Source organism: Apodemus sylvaticus, chromosome 4 (genome assembly GCF_947179515.1).
Source record: "Apodemus sylvaticus chromosome 4, mApoSyl1.1, whole genome shotgun sequence".
Classification (NCBI taxonomy): Eukaryota; Metazoa; Chordata; class Mammalia; order Rodentia; family Muridae; genus Apodemus; species Apodemus sylvaticus.
The window spans coordinates 138,512,000-138,531,821 of record NC_067475.1 but is presented as its reverse complement, the minus strand read 5'-3'; the positions used below and the strand labels follow the sequence as shown (position 1 = coordinate 138,531,821).

The 19,822-nt window shown below is 38.2% G+C and overlaps 1 protein-coding gene across 1 annotated transcript in view; it reads right to left on the bottom strand.

The window, feature by feature from the left end:
• The window catches only part of LOC127683721 (EGF-like and EMI domain-containing protein 1), a 625,358-nt gene that overhangs the window by 315,340 nt on the left and 290,196 nt on the right, over positions 1-19,822 (bottom strand). The window contains 1 exon segment of the mRNA XM_052180974.1: positions 18,167-18,217. Coding sequence (XP_052036934.1) covers positions 18,167-18,217 — 51 coding nt within the window.

Sequence of the window (19,822 nt, the reverse complement as noted above, 5' to 3'; positions counted from 1 at the left end):
AGAGTACATTCATGCCCAATTTTGCAATTGTATACTGACTTAGAGATACAAAGTAAGGGGAGCCCTCATTAAGAGGCATAATACCTCTTGCATTGATATGGAACTCTAGACTGCTACCAAGAAACTTTAGTCTCCTCAAGTCTTTCAAAATAACAAAGAAGGGACAAATAATCCTATGATTAGGGTCAATGAAAACCTAGAGTAACCTGTTCTAGACCAGAACTGTAATGTCTAAAGCTATTCAAATTGAAGATTTGGCTGACTGAATTATGTTTTTCCAGAAATTGAAGAGACTATGTAATGTACCCTGGAGATAGAAGTCACAAATACAGAAAGATGGACTACACTGCCTGGAGATTTCTACAAGTGTTTGTAGGGCATGGACAACTGTCTGTCTGCCTGTCTGTCAGTCTGCCTGTCTGCCTGTCTGCCTGCCTGCCTGCTCATCTATCTACCTATCTTTATTTAATTCTTCTATAGTTCTCTTACAACATAACATGCTTTTTTATTGGTTAACAAACCAAAATATTTAAAAAATCTTGTTTATCTTAGTTGTTATGTTACTGAAATTCCAGAAGAGTAAACAGAATTGACTTTGGTTGAAAAAAAATATCTGGCTGTTCATTATAGTGTGAAAGATGTCTAACCAAGCCCCACAGAAGCAGCACTATTTTGTTGTCATTTACTGAGAATAAAAGTGGTTTAAGGATATCTATGTGGGGTGGGGATAAGTTGACTAGAAATGACCCTGTGGTGATTAATTTTGTATATCAGTTGTCATCGAGTGCTGAGGTGAACTGCTGCTCTCTGTGCTATGCCTGAGGGTCATTCTGGATAAGACAGGAATTTCCCTTGGAGATTTCTGCAAAGAAAATAAAATAAAAGTTTCCCTAAAGTCAGTGGCATCAGAGAACCTTTTGATACCAACCAGACAAAATCAGGAGGGAGGAGTGTACTGGCTGGTTTTGTGTGTCAACTTGACACAGGCTGGAGTTATCACAGAGAAAGGAGCTTCAGTTGGGAAAGTGCCTCCATGAGATCCAGCTGTGGGGAATTTTCTCAATTAGTGATCAAGTGGGGTGGGGCCCCGTGTGGGTGGTGCCACCTCTGGGCTGGTATTCTTGGGTTCTATAAGAGAGCAAGCTGAGCAAGCCAGGGGAAGCAAGCTAGTAAGGAACATCCCTCCATGGCCTTTGCATCATCTCCTGCTTCCTGACCTGCTTGAGTTCCAGTCCTGACTTCCTTTAGTGATGAACAGCAATGCAGAAGTATAAGCTGAATAAACCCTTTCCTCCCCAACTTGCTTCTTGGTCATGATGTTTGTGCAGGAATGGAAACCCTGTCTAAGACAGAGGAGTGAAGTGTGGCTTCTTTGCTTCTCAGCTACAGGCTTGACCTACAACACCTCGCTTCCTATTCTCTAGCCTCCGTGGATTTAGCTTAGTAACTCCTCCAGTTTCCCAGCTTCGAAAATGGGAGAGGATCTCTCCACTGCCCATTTTCTTAGCCTGTATGACCACATGGGCCAAGTCCTTACAAGTCTTCTTTATGCAGTTCCCAGTGATGCTGCCACTTTGGAGAACATCAGCTAATATCGACAACAGGCTTAAGAATGTGCAACTTACACTTACTAATTCCTTCATGATTTCAACATTTTAAAAAATGCCTTTTCCAGTGGTACCTGGAATCAAACACAGGGTTCCATGAATGTTTGTAAGCAGTGTACTACTGAGATATACTCTCCATCCCCCTATTTCCAACACTGTTTATGAATCAAAAATTTTATTTTTGTTAAAAGAAGTTTAAAAATCAGAAGAGGTACATTTGCTACATAATATTTAACAAGCTTCAAATATCTTCAATTCCTGAAATTAGGAGATTTCATCTAAAAAGTAAATTTTATCCAAGATCCATTATTTGGATTTTGAGTTTTGGATAGAAATTTTATGTGTAGTTTAAGCCATTAAAAATTGCTTGTTTTTTTCAAGAAGAAATCAAGAGGTTTTCAACAAGACTTACAGAACAATACTTTTGCTTATTTGGCTGTTTAAATTATCTGAGTTCTTGTTTGTTGTAGAATTAATTTTCTGTCATGTATATTTCATACATACACACACACACACACACTCTCATACACACACACATCAGACAAAGTTTTCACATTCTGTTGGTTGGTTCTTTGTGCCACTGATTTTTTTATTTACTGTGCAGAAGCCTTTGAACTTGAAATTCCATGATTAGGTCTTGGAAGGATTTACTGAGCTTTTGGAATCTTCTTTAAACATATAAATTAAAAAGCACATGTTGTAAGTGAACAGAAGGAAGGAACTGAAGTATTTCTAGAAGAAGTATAACCTCGTGGAGACACTATGATGATTAGTATAGAGATTACTCAAAAAAGTAAAATCAGAAACACGCTGTCATCCAGCTAGCACTCTGGAGAATACACCTAACTGGAAGGCACACAGTCACAATGGAGCCCTACTTAGTCACAAAGCAGAGATTATGTCACATGCAAGAAGACTTAACTGGGGTCATCAGACTGAGAGAAGTAAGGCAGACCTAAGGGTCACACTTCCTCCCATTCCTGAATTTAGATTTTATAGATACACACACACATATGCATATAACACAAAATTGGACTGCTGCCTGGGAAGGAAAAAGGGAGGAGTTGAAGTGCCAAAGGAGGCATAGGAAGAGAGGGAATGAATTCAGTCAATGGTCTTGATATATTTGATCAAAAGTGTGATTATGAAAACCATTGATTTTTACAACAAATATACATCAATTTCTAATTATATCTAATGAAATACAATCTATTTAATAATACATTATTCATTTGATATGCTAGTCCTACTTTGGGGCCTCTATTTCAAAAAAATACTACATGTCTTCCCCAATTCTACTTCCCCTATTCTCCGTCCCTCAAAACACAGTCTAGTCACTCTAAATATAATGAAACAGGCAATCTAAATACCAACAGTTTATGAATACCTTGCTCTATGGAGGCAAAGCTTTTATAGGTAGCTACAATAAGGGAAAGTGGCTACAAGTGTAGTTTGGCAAAAGTGTGTGGGAGAACCTGAAGCCTACTGCTCCTGGATCCAGACTCTGCAGACCCTGATTAGAATCAACTGTGGAATGGCATTGATCAGTTCAGGATGTATTCATATCTTTCAAGTGTACAATCATAGTGAAAATTGCTAAGAGGAGATAGCTGCTTAGCTTCAGATGTTCTTTTATTTATGTGACCCAGATAAAATCTGGTTTGGTCTATGTCATCCACACAGGTTAGAGCTCCTTCTTTTGATTCTTTGGTTGTTTTCAGGCTCCGAAGATCAGGGCTTCTCCCCCACATCAAATGTAACCTCTGTTAAGTTTGTTGAAAATATACTTTGTCTATGATGTTTAAACTTAAAAGGATGAAGGAATGGATGCATATTCATATGAAAAGAGTCAATTCAGATATCCACACCCTACAAGCCAGTGAGAAGAAATTCAAGACAGGCTTTGGCACAGGTTGGACTGAGCTTAAAATCTACCTTCAGATTGAAGGCACTTGCCCTCTTAACTCTTACTGTTTTTGTGTCTCTAGTACTTCTCTGCTCTCTCCTTTCCTTCTCTTTCTTCCCACCTTCCTCACTCCTTCTCACTACCTTTGTAGATTCTCTCTCTCTTTTGGTCAGTGTTGGGAATCAACCCAGGAAACTCAAGCCAATGCTATACTGCTTCAAACATTAGAGGTGCTTTTCCACTCTGCTAATACAGCACCTAACTAAGGCACATACGTGAGTAACCTTTCTGATTCTCAAATACCCTGCCCATTAACAAAGTCAATAGTGATATTTGTCTCATTAGAAATGTGATAGTGTAAACAAACTAATAAAGGGAGAACACAAAGCTTATCAAGGAACCATACCAATATCTATTATTTTGTGTCAGTCTTGTTTTCCTGTGAACATTTTCATGCGCTCCAGGTTCTTTCTCTGTAATAGCACTATTCTTCTAAGAATCCTCCCCAATATAAGTTTTTATTTCCCTTCAAAGTTTAACAAGACAGAAAATATTTGGCAATATTGGCTCCTAATACAGGGATAATTATGTAAAATAAAGATGCAAAACTATAAAATAATAGCCATGGAAACTGTGTGTGGGATGTCTATAAGCTCTAGCAATCCATCTCGTATGAACTATACATGAAATCTGATTACAGTTTTCCACCCTAAATGGAGACATTGGATTTTATGTTACAAACAGGGCTTCTCAACAGTGATCATTATCACAGCATTCACAAATCAAATAAATTGTCATTTTTCCCATACACACTCTATGCCTTCCAAGCTTCAGGAACATATAATTGATGGCTAGCAAATAAAATATGACTCCATGCTAATGATGGAAATTCAGAGCTATAATTACATTTTTCTACAGCCATGCAACCTTAAATGTGCCCCATGCCCTCTGATCGGGGCTCATGAAAGGTCACTCTGGCCAGTACTTAGATAAAAGGATTGTAATTAAATTCCATCTGTTCCCTACTTGCCACTTAAAGCCTTGTTTCAATGAACATAATAACCTGGAATTTTTCTCTTATTTTTTAATCAATAATAAATATTAGTTTTAACTTGATAATAAAATTATTTGTTGCATCAATCATTTTCTTTGTTTTTTAAATCAAAAAGTGTTTTTTTTTTTAAATCCAACCTGAAGTTAGCTTCAGGCATGAAGGATCCCGTGGTGTTTTCCACATGACCACCAAAGGCAAGGAGCCCAAGGCTGCTCGTCCCAAGGCTGCTTGGAGCTGACTCAGTCAGATCGAAATATCCTGGAGAGTATTTTAAAAACCAAATGTGTATCTATTCAAAATCATAGTGATAAAGCATAAAGCTGTGTCTTATTTTGTTTTTCTTTTCAGTTACTCTTCGATCATGTTTTAATACGTTATCATCCATGTGGGTCTCAGGAGACATCTTCATAAGGTTAATGTCACTTTTGCCACACTTAAAAGAGGGAAAAGAAGTAACTCCATTCTTATATCTAACCATAAACTTAAACACGCAGAAAAAAGGATGCAAAATGAAACTTATTGGTATCAGGAGTAAGAAATATGACATAAAGTATTTTAAAGTATTTGAAGCCAGATACATTTTATTCATACTGGTTTTGTGTATTTGTAGGGAGACATGTTCATTTGTGTCAATTATAAAAAAGAGGGCAAGTGAGTGCCACCTTGTGGAAGGACCTCCATCTAAGTTAGTCCAAGCTCTAAGTTAGTCCCGCCCCTGGGTTCTCTTTTGTTCCTGCCATGATTTTCCCTACCTTTGTCCTTCTTTGTATCCATTCACGTTGCTTGCTTAGCTTAAGACAAATTAATTTTCCAAAGAAGACTGTAATGTGGATTGGGTTAACAAAGAATAATAATATCCCAAAAACATTAATACTAGACAAGGTTAAGAGAGAAGGATTGGCAGTAATAACACCTGCAGTTTGCAACATCAGGCACAAATACCAAAGGAGCATCATTTATAAAAAAAGGAGGTTAAGCCCAACAGTGATCACTGATATGTGGATGTGAGAAACTGATGTCTGAAGGATTAAGATTTTGCTCAGCTACTGAGAGAAGCTAAGGCAATGTAGCCAGAGGTAGCATTGCCAAATTTCACAGCATGGTTCCATCAGGGCAATATATGCAAAGCTCTGTGAAGCTAAGGCTCCACCAGAAAAACCCATTCAAGGCAATATGAATTAATAGTGCTTTAATTCATATTAATTCAATTAATTCATTCACTCATATTGATTCAATATGATACATTAATCCCTTGTGTTTCTTCAGCCCTACTTCTACATTAGAAAGAAGTTGGTGTTTAGTAGATTTAATGGTATCTTTTCCGAATTCATACAGATCAATATCCACTGTTCACTTATGCTGGTGACAACACTAAACACAGTGGCCAGGATGATATCAATGTACATTTCAGAAATATTAAGAAACTTCAGGACAACTTGTGAGGTAATTAAGACTTTATTTAATGCTAGAAAGCTGAGTCTCAGAAAAGGTAATCAATGACTGGAGACTGCAGAACTGGAATAATTTCAACAAGAAGTCACAACCTTCCATAACCACAGGTTTACTGTCAAGGAATATCCAGTAATGGATGATCTCGAACGTCTGAAGCTGCTTTCTCAGAAGCTCAAGGTTGGAATTATAGGAATGGATACTATGCCTGGCTAAGTCTGACATTTTTAGACCTTAAAAAATAACTTCAGTAATAGATATTTAAAAAAAATGAAGCCTTCTAAAACATGGCCTTAAATCTCATTTTTATTATTCTGGCTCTATGGTATTTTACCAAACTCCCAGCCAAGACCAAAATTACAGAAAACGATCTATGTTCTACTGAAAAATTCATCAGCAGACAACATCATTTAGTTCTGTGGAGAGCAAAACTTACCATTGCTTGCAAAGTTTTGGTACCTAGGGCTTGGCCATCTCCTCAGCAGTAAGTACTTGATAATATAGAATACACACACCTTGAAGAAGAATATTCTAGGTTTCAAGTTCTGTTTCTGACCAGGAAACTTCTTGTTTTATTTTGCTTTTCTTTTTTTGGAATAAAACATTCCCATAGGCTGGAGACATGAGTCAGATAGTAACATGCTTGCTGAAAAAGCTGTAAGACCTGCATTCTGATAAGTAGCACCCATATAAAAAGCTAGATGTGGTAGTATTCATCTGTGATCCCAGTGCTGGGGTGTGAGTGGAGGTAGGAGACTCATGGGAGTTTAGCGTTCAGCTAGCCTAACCAAGTATGCGAGCTCAAGGTTCCGAAGGTAGATAAGGCAATGAGATGACTCAGGAGGTGTAGCTTCTTGCTACCAAGCCTGACAATCTGCACTTGATCCCCAATCCATGTGGTAGGGAAAACTAACTTATATGTTGCCCTTTGACTGCCACATACACTCTATCCACACGCATACACAAATATATACATTGTATTTTAAAGATAGCAAGATAACACAACAGGTAAAAGATGATCACAGTGAAATCCTGGTGAGCTGAGGTCCACCCCTGGAACTCACATAAAGTGAAGGGAGAGACCAGACTGCATAGGGTTGTACTCTGAGTTCAATCCAGGGCCATGGCACACATGCACCAACCTACCAGATACCCTACTTTCGTAAAAATAATAAATAAAACAAAGTTTTAAAAGGAATAGGGTCAAAGGCCAGGAGGATGTCTCAGAGGATAATATAAATCTTGCCATCCTATAATAAAAGAAGGAAGCAACCCCTCACTGCTGCCCTCTGTCCTACATGCCTGCCATGGCTGCTGCTCCCATACACAACTGTAGTATCCCACACCGTGGTGAACTATGTTAACATAAAACGTAAGGTGAACAGTGATATATCAGTATACCTGATGTGGATCACTGACTTAGACACACACACACACACACACACACACACACACACACACACACACACACACACACAACACACATGTACACACACACATGTACACAAAAACATACACATGTACACACACACACATGTATACACACACGTATACTAACACATACACAAACACACTCACACACACATTCACTCACTCAAAAGGATAGTGTCATTTCCACTTTACCTGAGAAAATGTAGGCTAAAATTTTGTTAGTATAACTTGAAAAGTTATAATGTTTTTATACTTTATTGGGAGTACATGTGAAGATTTGTCTTTGTTAGCATCACTGACTCTCCGAAACCCTAGTTCTATCTCATGTTATTAAAATGTTATTCCTTCTGCCATGGTACCGTCTGCTTTCCTCCACATCAATTCAAGATAGAAGGATCCCATTTAAACCTATGATTCTAGAAAAATAGCCATCTAATGACAAGAATGCAAATCCCCAACCTGTAGAGAATTCCAATTGTTCATACTTTCTTCAGTCTGTTTTAAAATTGTTTGTGTCTGCTTCCACCTCTGAGTAGAGCAATAACTTTTAAAATTACTGAGCAGTGGCTTAGCCCGTGTGCATATGTGGAATGACTACAAGAAATCTACATGTTTCCACATGCAGACACATGGTAGACTATGCCTTCGCACACATGTAGAACATCACGTTGGTTATCAACACGTGTGCTGGTTTCGCTGTATCCCCTGTATTTTATGAGGCAGCTGTGATAGCTCTAGCACTGTCACAGATGGTGTCCACTTTGAAAACTTGTCCACGGATGATGGTATCAGTGCAGCGCAAGTAAATGTGTGGAACTGCCCAGGCAAAGAAATGCAGAGACAAGGCAGGAATGTGAGTCCATCATCTGCTAACTCTTCTTGCTCCATTCGCTGCGTTTCTGTTTCTGCTTTTAAGAGGATACTAAGTCCTCTAAGCCCAAATGTGATACCTATAGGTTTAGAATGTGGGGATGAATGTGGCTATGTATAAATTACACATGGTGTTGTTTATTTTGGCTCCATACAGTGACGCCAACAAATCTCAGGAAACTTTCTCTGAGTGATAATGAAAACTTCTGTTCCTAAACTCGACCTTCTTTTCTTTCACTCTTTCTTGGGTGCTACTGTTTTGCTCATGATTCAGGAAGTGATCACTGAGAAAGTGCCAGACCAGCCAGGGCATGTCTTCTTAGTCCTCAGAAAAGAAGACAGAGTTGGCATCCTCAACAGAGGGTCTAAGAGCACTGTGTCTTCTGGAGCCATGTGCAACTTCAAAAAGTATCATTTCAACTTAAGAGTTCACTTGGCTGCTCTGTAGTGAAGTGAATTATTTCAGCTGCTCTGTTTTTGAAGTTACTCTATCAGAATTTTAAATCCTTTCCACACATCCCCTAAGGGCGCACGAGCTGAACCAAACCTCCTTTCTGTTTTATGATGTCTAGGCTGACGGGAGTTCACAGCAAAAAATAACTTCCGAACATCAATCAAGCCTGGTCTGTCTGCTCTTTTATTCAACACCCTTCCTTTTCATTGTGATAATCCACTCTTTGTCACATTTAAAGCATGACATCCAATACGAATCATTCGTTTAGAAAAACTTCATGTGAAATGCAAGCCCTTATCAAATGCAGAAAAATTATTAGAAACCGTGAAGGAAAGAATGAAAGAGAATAGTATAGATTCAGCGGAACAATCATTTATTGTACATAAGGAAACAAAACACAATTTCATAGATGTGTTTGGGGAGCGCTTGTATTCCACCTTTTGCATAAGCCTGGAGAACACCTTTACCCAGCACGGACGTGTGGGACGGACGGAGGGCATTACTGAAGTGCTTTCCATGATGGTGGAAAAGGCTAAGGAGCTCATAAATCTCAAGAATTTTCTAGGTGTTTCATAAAACTCCTCGATTTAGCGTTGGCACCAACCTAACAATGAAGTGCTTATTTCTAGAAACAAAGTGTTTATCCAGCTGCAGGCTGCAACCCATTAATGAGATGTGAAATCAATTTAGAAGCCTTTCCTCATAAAATAGGAAAACAAGCAAACAAAAACAACAAAGACCAGAAAGGTCCTGGAGGAAATTGTATACAGGAAAGGCAAGATCATTTCATCGCTCAGCTATATATACCTGTATGCTTCACAGGTGTGTAAATGCATTGCGCCCTACTGACCAGATTGAAGTGTTTGAAAACGGCACCATATGTTGACATTACTGTAAAAGCATGTAACTAGCCAGAGATTGGTGATGAAACAGTCCCCAGGACTTGTCTCCTTAGTTTCCTAAGATCATGATTATCAAAGTGTTTGGAGTGCCTTTTACAGAAACGTAATCACAAAGCTCGTATGAGGTTGCATTAAGAAAATTAGCAAAGCACAGCGGGGGTTTTCAGAAACAATGTAGGAAGGAATCATGACAGTTCACTTTTATTTTAGGAACCAATCTCTGGCTGTTAAAAGGAGAAAGCAGTATTGCCAATGGATTTAATTCAAATAGTGTTCAATATGGGAAGGAAGGCATAGTGGAGACAGCATCATTTGAAAAGGATTAGGAGGCTTCTAGTGTCTGGGTTCTGAGCAGTAGAGAAGGGTTTTGATTCTATCAAAGGGCCAGCATCCATCTGAAAGGGAGTCAGTTAGCAACTGCCAGGCCATTCATGTTTCCCACTGCACAAGGGTTTCTAAGTACTCTTAATTTCTAACAGAATGTTTGGTTTGATAATGATGGTAATGAAATAAGATTTTCAGTGAGATTAATATTGGGTGCATTTAACAAATAGCTACCATATGACTCAGCACAACAAATATGTATTGCTTAAATTGGGGACAGTACTATGAAATATTATATATCCTTCACGTTATGAGCAAACCAGATCTCAGAATGATTTAAAAGCTAATGGGACCATCTCAAGAGTTAACCTCAAAGCCAATCTTGACGTCATTGAAATTCAGGATGATGAACAATTCTGATTTTTTTTTATTCGATATAATTTATTTATATTTCAAATGATTTCCCTTTTCTAGCCCCCCCACTCCCCGAAAGTCCCGTAAGCCCCCTTCTCTTCCCCTGTCCTCCCACCCACCCCTTCCCACTTCCCCGTTCTGGTTTTGCCGAATACTGTTTCACTGAGTCTTTCCAGAACCAGGGGCCACTCCTCCTTTCTTCTTGTACCTCATTTGATGTGTGGATTATGTTTTGGGTATTCCAGTTTTCTAGGTTAATATCCACTTATTAGTGAGTGCATACCATGATTCACCTTTTGAGTCTGGGTTACCTCACTTAGTATGATATTCTCTAGCTCCGTCCATTTGCCTAAGAATTTCATGAATTCATTGTTTCTAATGGCTGAATAGTACTCCATTGTGTAGATATACCACATTTTTTGCATCCACTCTTCTGTTGAGGGATACCTGGGTTCTTTCCAGCATCTGGCAATTATAAATAGGGCTGCTATGAACATAGTAGAGCATGTATCCTTATTACATGGTGGGGAGTCTTCTGGGTATATGCCCAGGAGTGCTATATCAGGATCTTCTGGAAGTGAGGTGCCCAGTTTTCGGAGGAACCGCCAGACTGCTTTCCAGAGTGGTTGTACCAATTTGCAACCCCACCAGCAGTGGAGGAATGATTTTTTTTTTCATCCTGAATATTGATATTCCAGATTAACTCTGAGAGGGGAAGAGATTACAGGAGGAAGAAAGTAGATGAATAAATAGAGCCAAGATTAATTTTATGAAACTAAAACAAAATATGAGATTATGTGCTTTCTAAAATAACATGTGAACCTGTTGTAATTGATATCATCGAGCATGTGGAATTTGATAATGGAAAGGATCTGTCCCTAACTACTAGATATTAAAATATTTATTTACAGGTTTCTGTGAAAGGAGAAAATAGAAGGTAAGAAGTAAGGGAGATGGTGGCCGGGACAGCAAAACCCTGTAAATTGCTTCATAGCTACGTATTGGGAGGTGGCTGCGATACCCACCCAGCTCCTTTTCCATGTGTGACCTGGGCACCCATGTGGCCTGAAGAAGCATCCATAGAGTTAGTCTTCATTTGAGATGCTTTAACCCTTGTGAACTGTGGTACAGAGGCCCAGGCTGGAGGTAGCATGCGGCTATGTTCACAGGCCAGCTCTGCAAATTCCTAAGGATTCCTGCAGGTTCCTAAGGAGCAACTGAGTTTAGACTAAAAATTAATGAAGCCTATATCATTACTTTTTAATTAGATCCTAAAGATATTGACCAATTTGCACCTACCAAGGTGTAATCCCCATTCCCCTATAACTCTACTCCCCCATCTTTGTCTTTGTTACTTCACTTTGTTACATACCCTGTGTGTAGTTTTCTTACATTTTTAAACAATATTATTTCTCCTGAAATAATCATGTTTTCACAACAAATGTGGCCAATTAGCCATAAAAATGTATGATACTTTTTCTAAAATAAATGGCTTATAAATAAAATAAAAACAAAGTACTCATCCTAATTACTGCCTGAAGTCATGAAGAACCCCATGTGGAGAAATCCTACCTAGTGGTTTCAGAAAGAGAAGCCTGCATACTATTAGAAAAATGTAGTTTTGTTTAACAAATTGTCCAACAGAGTTCAGTGGAACTGTACACCATGGTGCATAAAGCAAGGTTAATTAAAAATGGATAGGAGATCTGAGGGTAGAAGCTACACTCTAAGACACGTAGAGAAAATCCAGGCACACATTGTCTTCCTGACTTTGGACTAGGCTTTGGTTTCCGGGCTGGCTCCAATATCAAAAGTCCAAAGTATTTCTTCTTTCCAAAGAAAAAATAAACCAAAAAATAACAAGAATAATAATCCATTGGGCACTGAGGGAAAAGATGGCCTTTGGAGAGGAGGTGGGACAAATAATTTCAGTTTATAAATTTGATGAGTCTAATGGCCAGAATACATAAAGAAACATCCACTATAAAGAGAGAAATAATCCAACTGTAACCAGGCAAAGAATTTGAATGGAAATTTTTCCATTAGAGAAAAATGTTATCGAGTAGCCTATGTAAAAATGAAACTGAGATACTGACTCAAATCAACTATGATCATTCCAACTTTGCTTGAGTCAAATGAAGCCACTTGGTAAGGAGGCTGGGTCAATGGTTCAGATGTTAAAAAGTTTGCTAAATAAGCATGAGGGCCTGAGTTTGGATCCCTGACATCATGTCAGGGATGATGGCATGTGGAACCAGCACTCCAGGGGATGCAGAAACAGGCAGATCCATGCAGTGGGGTAACCAGTTGAGTCCGGTTAAGTTAGTGTTCCCAAGGTTCACTGAGAAACTCTTGTTTTGAAAATAAGGTCGAGAGTGACAATAGAACCCACCCAATATCTACCTCTAGCCTCCATATGTGTATAAATAAACACCTGGACAAGCATGCACACCCACGAGAACATTTACACAAGTAAATACAGTACATACTATACAGGTACTAGAAATATAGTACATATGCAATCTGTGAGATTGTATTTATCTTTATATACTAATTGTTATTTCCATAAGCTATTTTTACAACAAAACTCGCCTTTTTGAAAGTCTATATCACATTCCCCTTCAGGTCTATGTCTCACTGCTGTTTGCCTTGTTCCTTGTAGAATGTCAGTGCTCAGCCTTTCTATAATATCCCATATTCGTTATCAAGACTCTGCTTTCTCTGAAAGGAGACATAAATCAGACATTTGAAAATTCCCAGGATATAGGATATGTGTATTAATATTCCATGACTTGAACCTTTGCTCCCGGTCATCAGTTGGTATCCTTGACTGCTTCTGGTTTCTGCAGCCTGGGTTTTTTCCTTCCTTCCTTAAGTCATGGAGGGATGGATAAGTTTATTTTTTGTGTCTTGGCTAAAAATATACCCTATTGGTACTGAGTCATGCATATTTGCAACCAAGGTATTTGTTTTAAAAGCTTAACAATTACTTCTAATAAGTGAAAACATTGTTATCCCACAGATAAAAGTTTTTCTTCCTTTCAGTCGAAAGTTGGCTTTGCAATGCATCTGTGGACTGATTTGTTGGAGAATCCCTCATGAAGTGGATTTCTAAAAGGTCTTATTTTTAAATCCACATTCTAAGATATTCTAAATGAATATCATCATCACCATTAACAGGACCATCTCGTTGAGAGAACATTAATCTACACACAGATACTCTACAATGTAACTGACAGGGGACGAGACCAATGAAGTTATCCTGGAAGGAGCTACATTTTATTAGCATAATTAACAAGAGCAGAAAAGTACAAACCTAAGCAGGGATCTAGGCCTCACAGCTGGTGTGGTTAATACAACATGTCGGTAAGACCCAGGACACTAACACCCTCTCCCCAGAAAGAAAGAGATTTTAGATAAGAAAATGAGAGTATTAGATATAAGTCTTGTCCATATCTAAGATCACTTTGACAACACAACTCATTTCATTTTTGTTTCTCTTCTACAGTCTATACATAGACTTATTTCATACTGGGGAGGCTGGGATTGTCCTATTTGCACTTGTGTGACAAAGAAAGGAAGTGTGTCTATCATATCTCTTTCATACAGTGTTATGTGGTATTCAATAATCAGCAGAAGAGAGAATACTAACTCAGGGACTGTAGATGAAGCTTAGGGTTAAGCCACTGTAAGCTGAAACACCTGAAGTCTATTTTTGGTTGGTTCAGCCTCTAACTTTGCATCAGAAGCCTCTGATATATAAAAATATATTGCCTATAATTAGCCATGTTCTTGCAAATTTCCGAAGAATATTTAACGCTATTGGTTACGTGAAAGCAATGGAAAAAGCATGTTTAAATGGCATAATAAGTGTGCAGAACAAGAAACCCCTATCATCATGTTTTTATCTTATTGTTAATGTCATTTTTGTTAGATGAAAGCAGAGAATTTTGTCTGTTTCATTTATATGCCCACACAGAGTAGGCCCTATACTGTAGGTCTAATTAATAAGTTCATATGTAACCTATGCTCATTGTCCTTTGGATCTGGATTAAAACAAAAATATAAAGCCAATACAAAACACTTTTTTTAAAATTTTGTGCATTGCTTCATTAAGCAATTATGTTAAAGCAATTAAGACTCAGCGTTTCAGTAAATAATGGGAAATTCAGTGGCAGGCATAAATCACTTCTAACAGAACACCATTTATTCTAACAAGAGAGAAGGAATGAGATCATTCCTAGTGATTTATCCTGATTTATGTGCTACAGTAGACTATGGACCTCAAATCAGTATATGCGAACTGACAAAATCTAGTGAAATCTGGAATCTCTAAATCTATATTCCACCTCTTGGCATATGTACATGCCTTTAATGACAGCTTAATACAATCATGCAAGAGAGGTTCAATCAGGGTCAGTAAACTATTTATAAAAGTATTTTCTGCAATGGCAGACTTCAGTGAAATAATTATTATAGTATGCAGCTTTCTTGAGAAAGGGAGGCATCTTTATTTAAAGCAATTTATGGAAATGTGTTAGTAAGCATACCTGTGCACCAATAATACTTCAAAGGGGGGTTTCTCACCATACCCTTCAAAATTCATTTCCATTTCATTTCAGCTGACTTGTATAACCCACAAAGCAGAGGAGCCAGATTTGAAATTTGTGCATGCCTGCATCGATGTGTGTGTGCATGTGTGTGTGTGTGGGGGGCTCTGTGTTGTGTGTCTATGTTTGTGTATGCATGTATATATGTGTGGTGTGTATGTGGTGTGTGTGTGTGTGTGTGTGTGTGTGTAAGCTATAGGCTACCCCTTGCTGTCACCTCAGTCACTGTCCTGTTTTTGAGATACACTCTCTCACTGGTACAGATCTTGTCAATCAAGCTTGACTGGACCCAGTCTGTCTATGCCTTTCTAGTGCTGTGATTGAATGAGTTCTCCTCATTTCTAGGTTTTTGTTTTCAACACAATTTGTTTGCATTGTTGTTGTTTTTATGACTGCATGTTTTCTAAACAGAGAAAGGAAGAGAAGGTAGATGTGGAGCTGGGTGAGAAGGGCAGTGTGGGCGGAGGGGAAGAAAAATTGTCATCAGAATATATTGTTTGAAAATATGTTTTTTTCAAAAACAAAGAAAATTTCAAGTTTTTCACCTCGGGTCTAGAGATCAAACTAAGTTCCTCATGAATACAAGGCAAGCACCTTCTCCTGCTCATGAATCTCTTTCCAAGGTCCTGAACCTCATTATTTAGTCCTTATCATTTTGCATTGCTTTCTACTAAATGCCAATTGCAAAACCATTGCATTGTTCTGACTTGGGGCTCCATGTACCCTGAATCCTTAAAAATATGTTCATTTCTTTTAAAGGGAGCAATCAGCGAAGACCCACCAACTGCTTTTCAAACCGGCCTGGGTGTGTGTTCATCCTCCTTGCCCACAGCCATGGACTACTAGGGTTTTATCCTTGGATGTCATCTGCTGGACTTCTGATCTTAGCCTGCCCAGTATCTAGCCCAGCTGGACAGACTGTGTGAATTACCAGCTGGGAGTAACCTAACTCCTCCATATTTGTAGGTCACAGTTGGACTGGGGTCTTTTGAAGGACATTTGTAACCAGCTACCACCTCTTGGTCTTTGCCAGAATACAGGTTAGAAATGGACATTTCTGACAGTAATGTGGCCCGGTGACCTCTGAACCAGCCTCTTATTTCCTTATCACCTCTAAATACAAATAACCATAATTTCTCACCTCATAGGTAATTTTCTTTTACTACCTACCCAGAATCAAAAACATCTCTGTGTCTCTCTATCTTTTCTTGCCCAGGAAGCTTAATTATCTTTCTGCCATTAACGTTTCTGAAAGAAAGTTCTTCCTCATATTTATTACTTGAGTCACTCACTTATCTCCTAAATGCCATTTTGAAAGAGGACCTGTTCTTACCATTCTTACAGAATTTAGAGTTTATCTCTGGAAAGAGGAGTATGTTTTTTACCATGATCCTCCAAGATGAAGAAAAAAAATAAGACCTCATCACCTAAATTATTCCGTTACATCAAAGGCTGACAGCTCAATTCTCTGCAGAGAGATGTCAGGTCAAGCTACACAAGGCGAAGTAGCAAATTTCAACATAACATAATTTGGTGAGGATGAAGGAAAGGAAAGTAGCAGATCATTCTAGCAGCTTCCATGAGGGCAAACAGGTTGCCCTGCAAGTGCCATGAAGTGTGTGCATGTATGCATGAATGTGTGTGTGTGTCTGTGTCTGTGTGTCTGCCTGTGTCTCTGTGAATACTGCCATGAATGACCATGAGTATATTTATGCATTCAATGGTATGATTGTATGACAGATGACAGTATCATTTATTTTGGAACAAAAATCAATAAGTAGAAGTTACTGAACTTAAGAATTAGACCTAAGGCGGAGAAGCATAACAGTTACAGTGGGTAGCCAAACTAATCCAGACTTCAGAACTCAAAGGAAGACCAGACTCCCAGGCACAGTAGCTGAGTGTGAGTGAGTGGAAGCACACCTGTTTTGTTTTTCATTTGGAAGAGTGATGTATTCTGTTGGGGTATTAAATGATAGGCAACAATTTTAGACATATACAACTTTTAAGATAGATGTTGAAGTCATTCCTTAAATGTGACAATGTGTAGATGCCTGGCACTCAGATGACCCAGCATCCCGTGGTTAAAGCATGGATAAGATACTAACCCACACAGTAAACATGTCTGATATTACACTATAATCTATTATGTGCCAGAACATTGAGCTGTGCTTGAAACATTAAGTGAGAACAATTTACCAGTTTATCCTCTCTCACACCTCTTCCCCCCGGAATATACCTTTGAACAATTAATTATTTCATATCATCAACATTCATTATCTTCATTGGCTTTCATTTAGATCATGCTATTGCCCTTTTCACATTTCTGTCTTAAAAAACCATCTCTATCCTAAGTATCCCCAACAGTATCTGATCCTTTGTGACAAAGTGGTTGTACCTTCCTGAAAAGGAGTTCTGAGTTCTGCTGAGACTTGATGAGAGTTGTTGAGCTATTTCATTTGCAAGCAAATATCTTCATCTACTTTGAAAGGCTTAATTGACAGCTCCAGCATCAGCTCAGCAAAAGTAGAGCTCTTTTCTCTATTTCTGAAAAACTTCCCTCTTATAGCTGTCTGCTGTTTATCACCAGGTGACAAGATTATGCACTTATGTGGAGAAGTAGTTTAACTACAGTGCCGTTTGTGGCACATGGCTGCCTGGGGCAGTGAGAAACATCTCCACTAATGCCTCTGAGAGAGAAAGTCATCAGTCAATCTCCCCAGAAATGCTATAGAGACAAAAATCAATCACTGTAAAAGAGCAAAGAAAAATATCACGTACCATAAATAAACACGGGCAGTGCCATATTAAAAAGAGCTACGTATTTATTTTTTAGATTTATGAGGCATCAACCTTCCAAAGAACCTCCACCGAGCATGTGCATGTATGACAAAGACATGTTAATCAGAACAAATTGAAATACCCAAGCATAAAATAATTATTAAGACAAAATAAAGTGTTATATTTAAAAGCGTCCACAGATGAGATGAGCAGGCTAGAAAGGCATACATAGTGGGTGTGTAAAAGAATCTCATTACCTCACACTGTGCATGAGTATGCATTTTAATAAGATCACCGAAGATGTGGAAATGTTTTGGAAATTGGCTTCAGTCCACAAATCTTTAAAATTTATGGCCTTACTCACTTTACTGTAGGAATCCAGGTGTCAGTTCACTTTCTAGGTGTTTGTTCTTCTCTAGAGGATAGAGATTTCAATTTCAGCAAAGTTCGACCTGCCTCAAGACAAACTTCCATGTCTCCCACCTTGTAAATCATAGCTCAGCTCTCAAAATATTTCAGTTTCAGTCCTTCTAACTCTCTGCTTCCTTAATTTCCAATGACAGCACCAGATCATCTGATTTCTTTCTTATGTTGAATAAGGTAAACACTTTGTCCTCAAACACATCACAACAATTTAAGTATATTAAAAACAAAAACAAACAGAATCAGTGAATGCCTCAGTATCAACTGAGAGAACCACTCGACACAGGAAAGTGTCCACTTTATATAACCAGCATTGGTCCAGGAAGGAAATGTTAAGTGTGTTTGCATACACACCGTTGTTGTGAGTGGTTGAAAATGTTAATACAACTTTACTTTTCTCATTACTCAAAATCAAGATTTAGTCTCTCCTATAAATTGTTTTAATAAACAAAGGATTATGACTAATAAACAAGGAAGCATCTTTCAGCAATACCCTTCTCTTTTCCATTTCGAATTATATAGAAATGGGTAACACTTTTACCAGTGAACCTGGGAGTTCAAAATGACCTGTTTCATCACTGACAGGCTGAGGTAGAAGAGGCATTTAATCAAGCAATGATAAAATATAGCCTCCAAAGCTTCTGTGAGCAGATTGTTTTCCACTGATGACCTTCCTACAATTAACACTCTGCAAGGCTCAGAGAGGGCCATGAATGAGGGCGAGGAGACAATAGGTCGTTCTAGGTGAGTTTTGCTTCCCTAAAAATAGACAAGTTATAAATAGCCCTACATAGACTTTAAAAGGAGTGGTCAAGTGGTTGTTCATTGGGGAAAGAAAGGGCAAATTGATATTTCTTTGCCTTACCTAAAAAGAACTATTTCTAGTTTTGATTTTGACATATTCTTGATTTTGTGCATAAATACCTATTATTGAAAGCATTCCCACATAATAGAAGAGAATTAAAGAACTGTACTAAACTCCACACACTTACAGAAACCTTAATTTTTGACAAACACATATCATACACACTAGAGAGAAGATAGCATCTTTAACCAGTGACACTGGTTACTTGATGGTTGTGTGTAGAAGAATGCAAATAGATCCATTTTTGTCACCTTGCATAAGACTTAACTCTGGATGGATCAAGTTCCTCAACATAAGACCAGGTACACAGAATTTGAGAGAAGAGACCTAGAGAACAGTCTTGAATGTGGCATCACGGGAGATTATCTTGTGAACAGAACATTGAGAACATTGGCACTAAGAAAAATTTAGAAATGTGGGGGGACCTCATGAAACTGAAAAGCCTCCATAAGGCAAAGGACACCAGGATTTGAGCAAAATGGTTACCTAAGAAATAGGAAAAGATCTTTACCAATTACACATCTGATAAATGGGTATTATTGAAAATATATAAAGAACAAGAACAACAACAAAAAAAAACCTCAAAAACTAAACAACAAGAAAAATAAATAACTCAATTAAAATATTATTCAGTTGTTTAAAAAAGTGAAAATTTCAGGCTGATTAATGGTGCTTAAAACAATCATCCTGAGTGAGGTAACTCAGATCTAAAAAGACAAAAAGATATTTCTT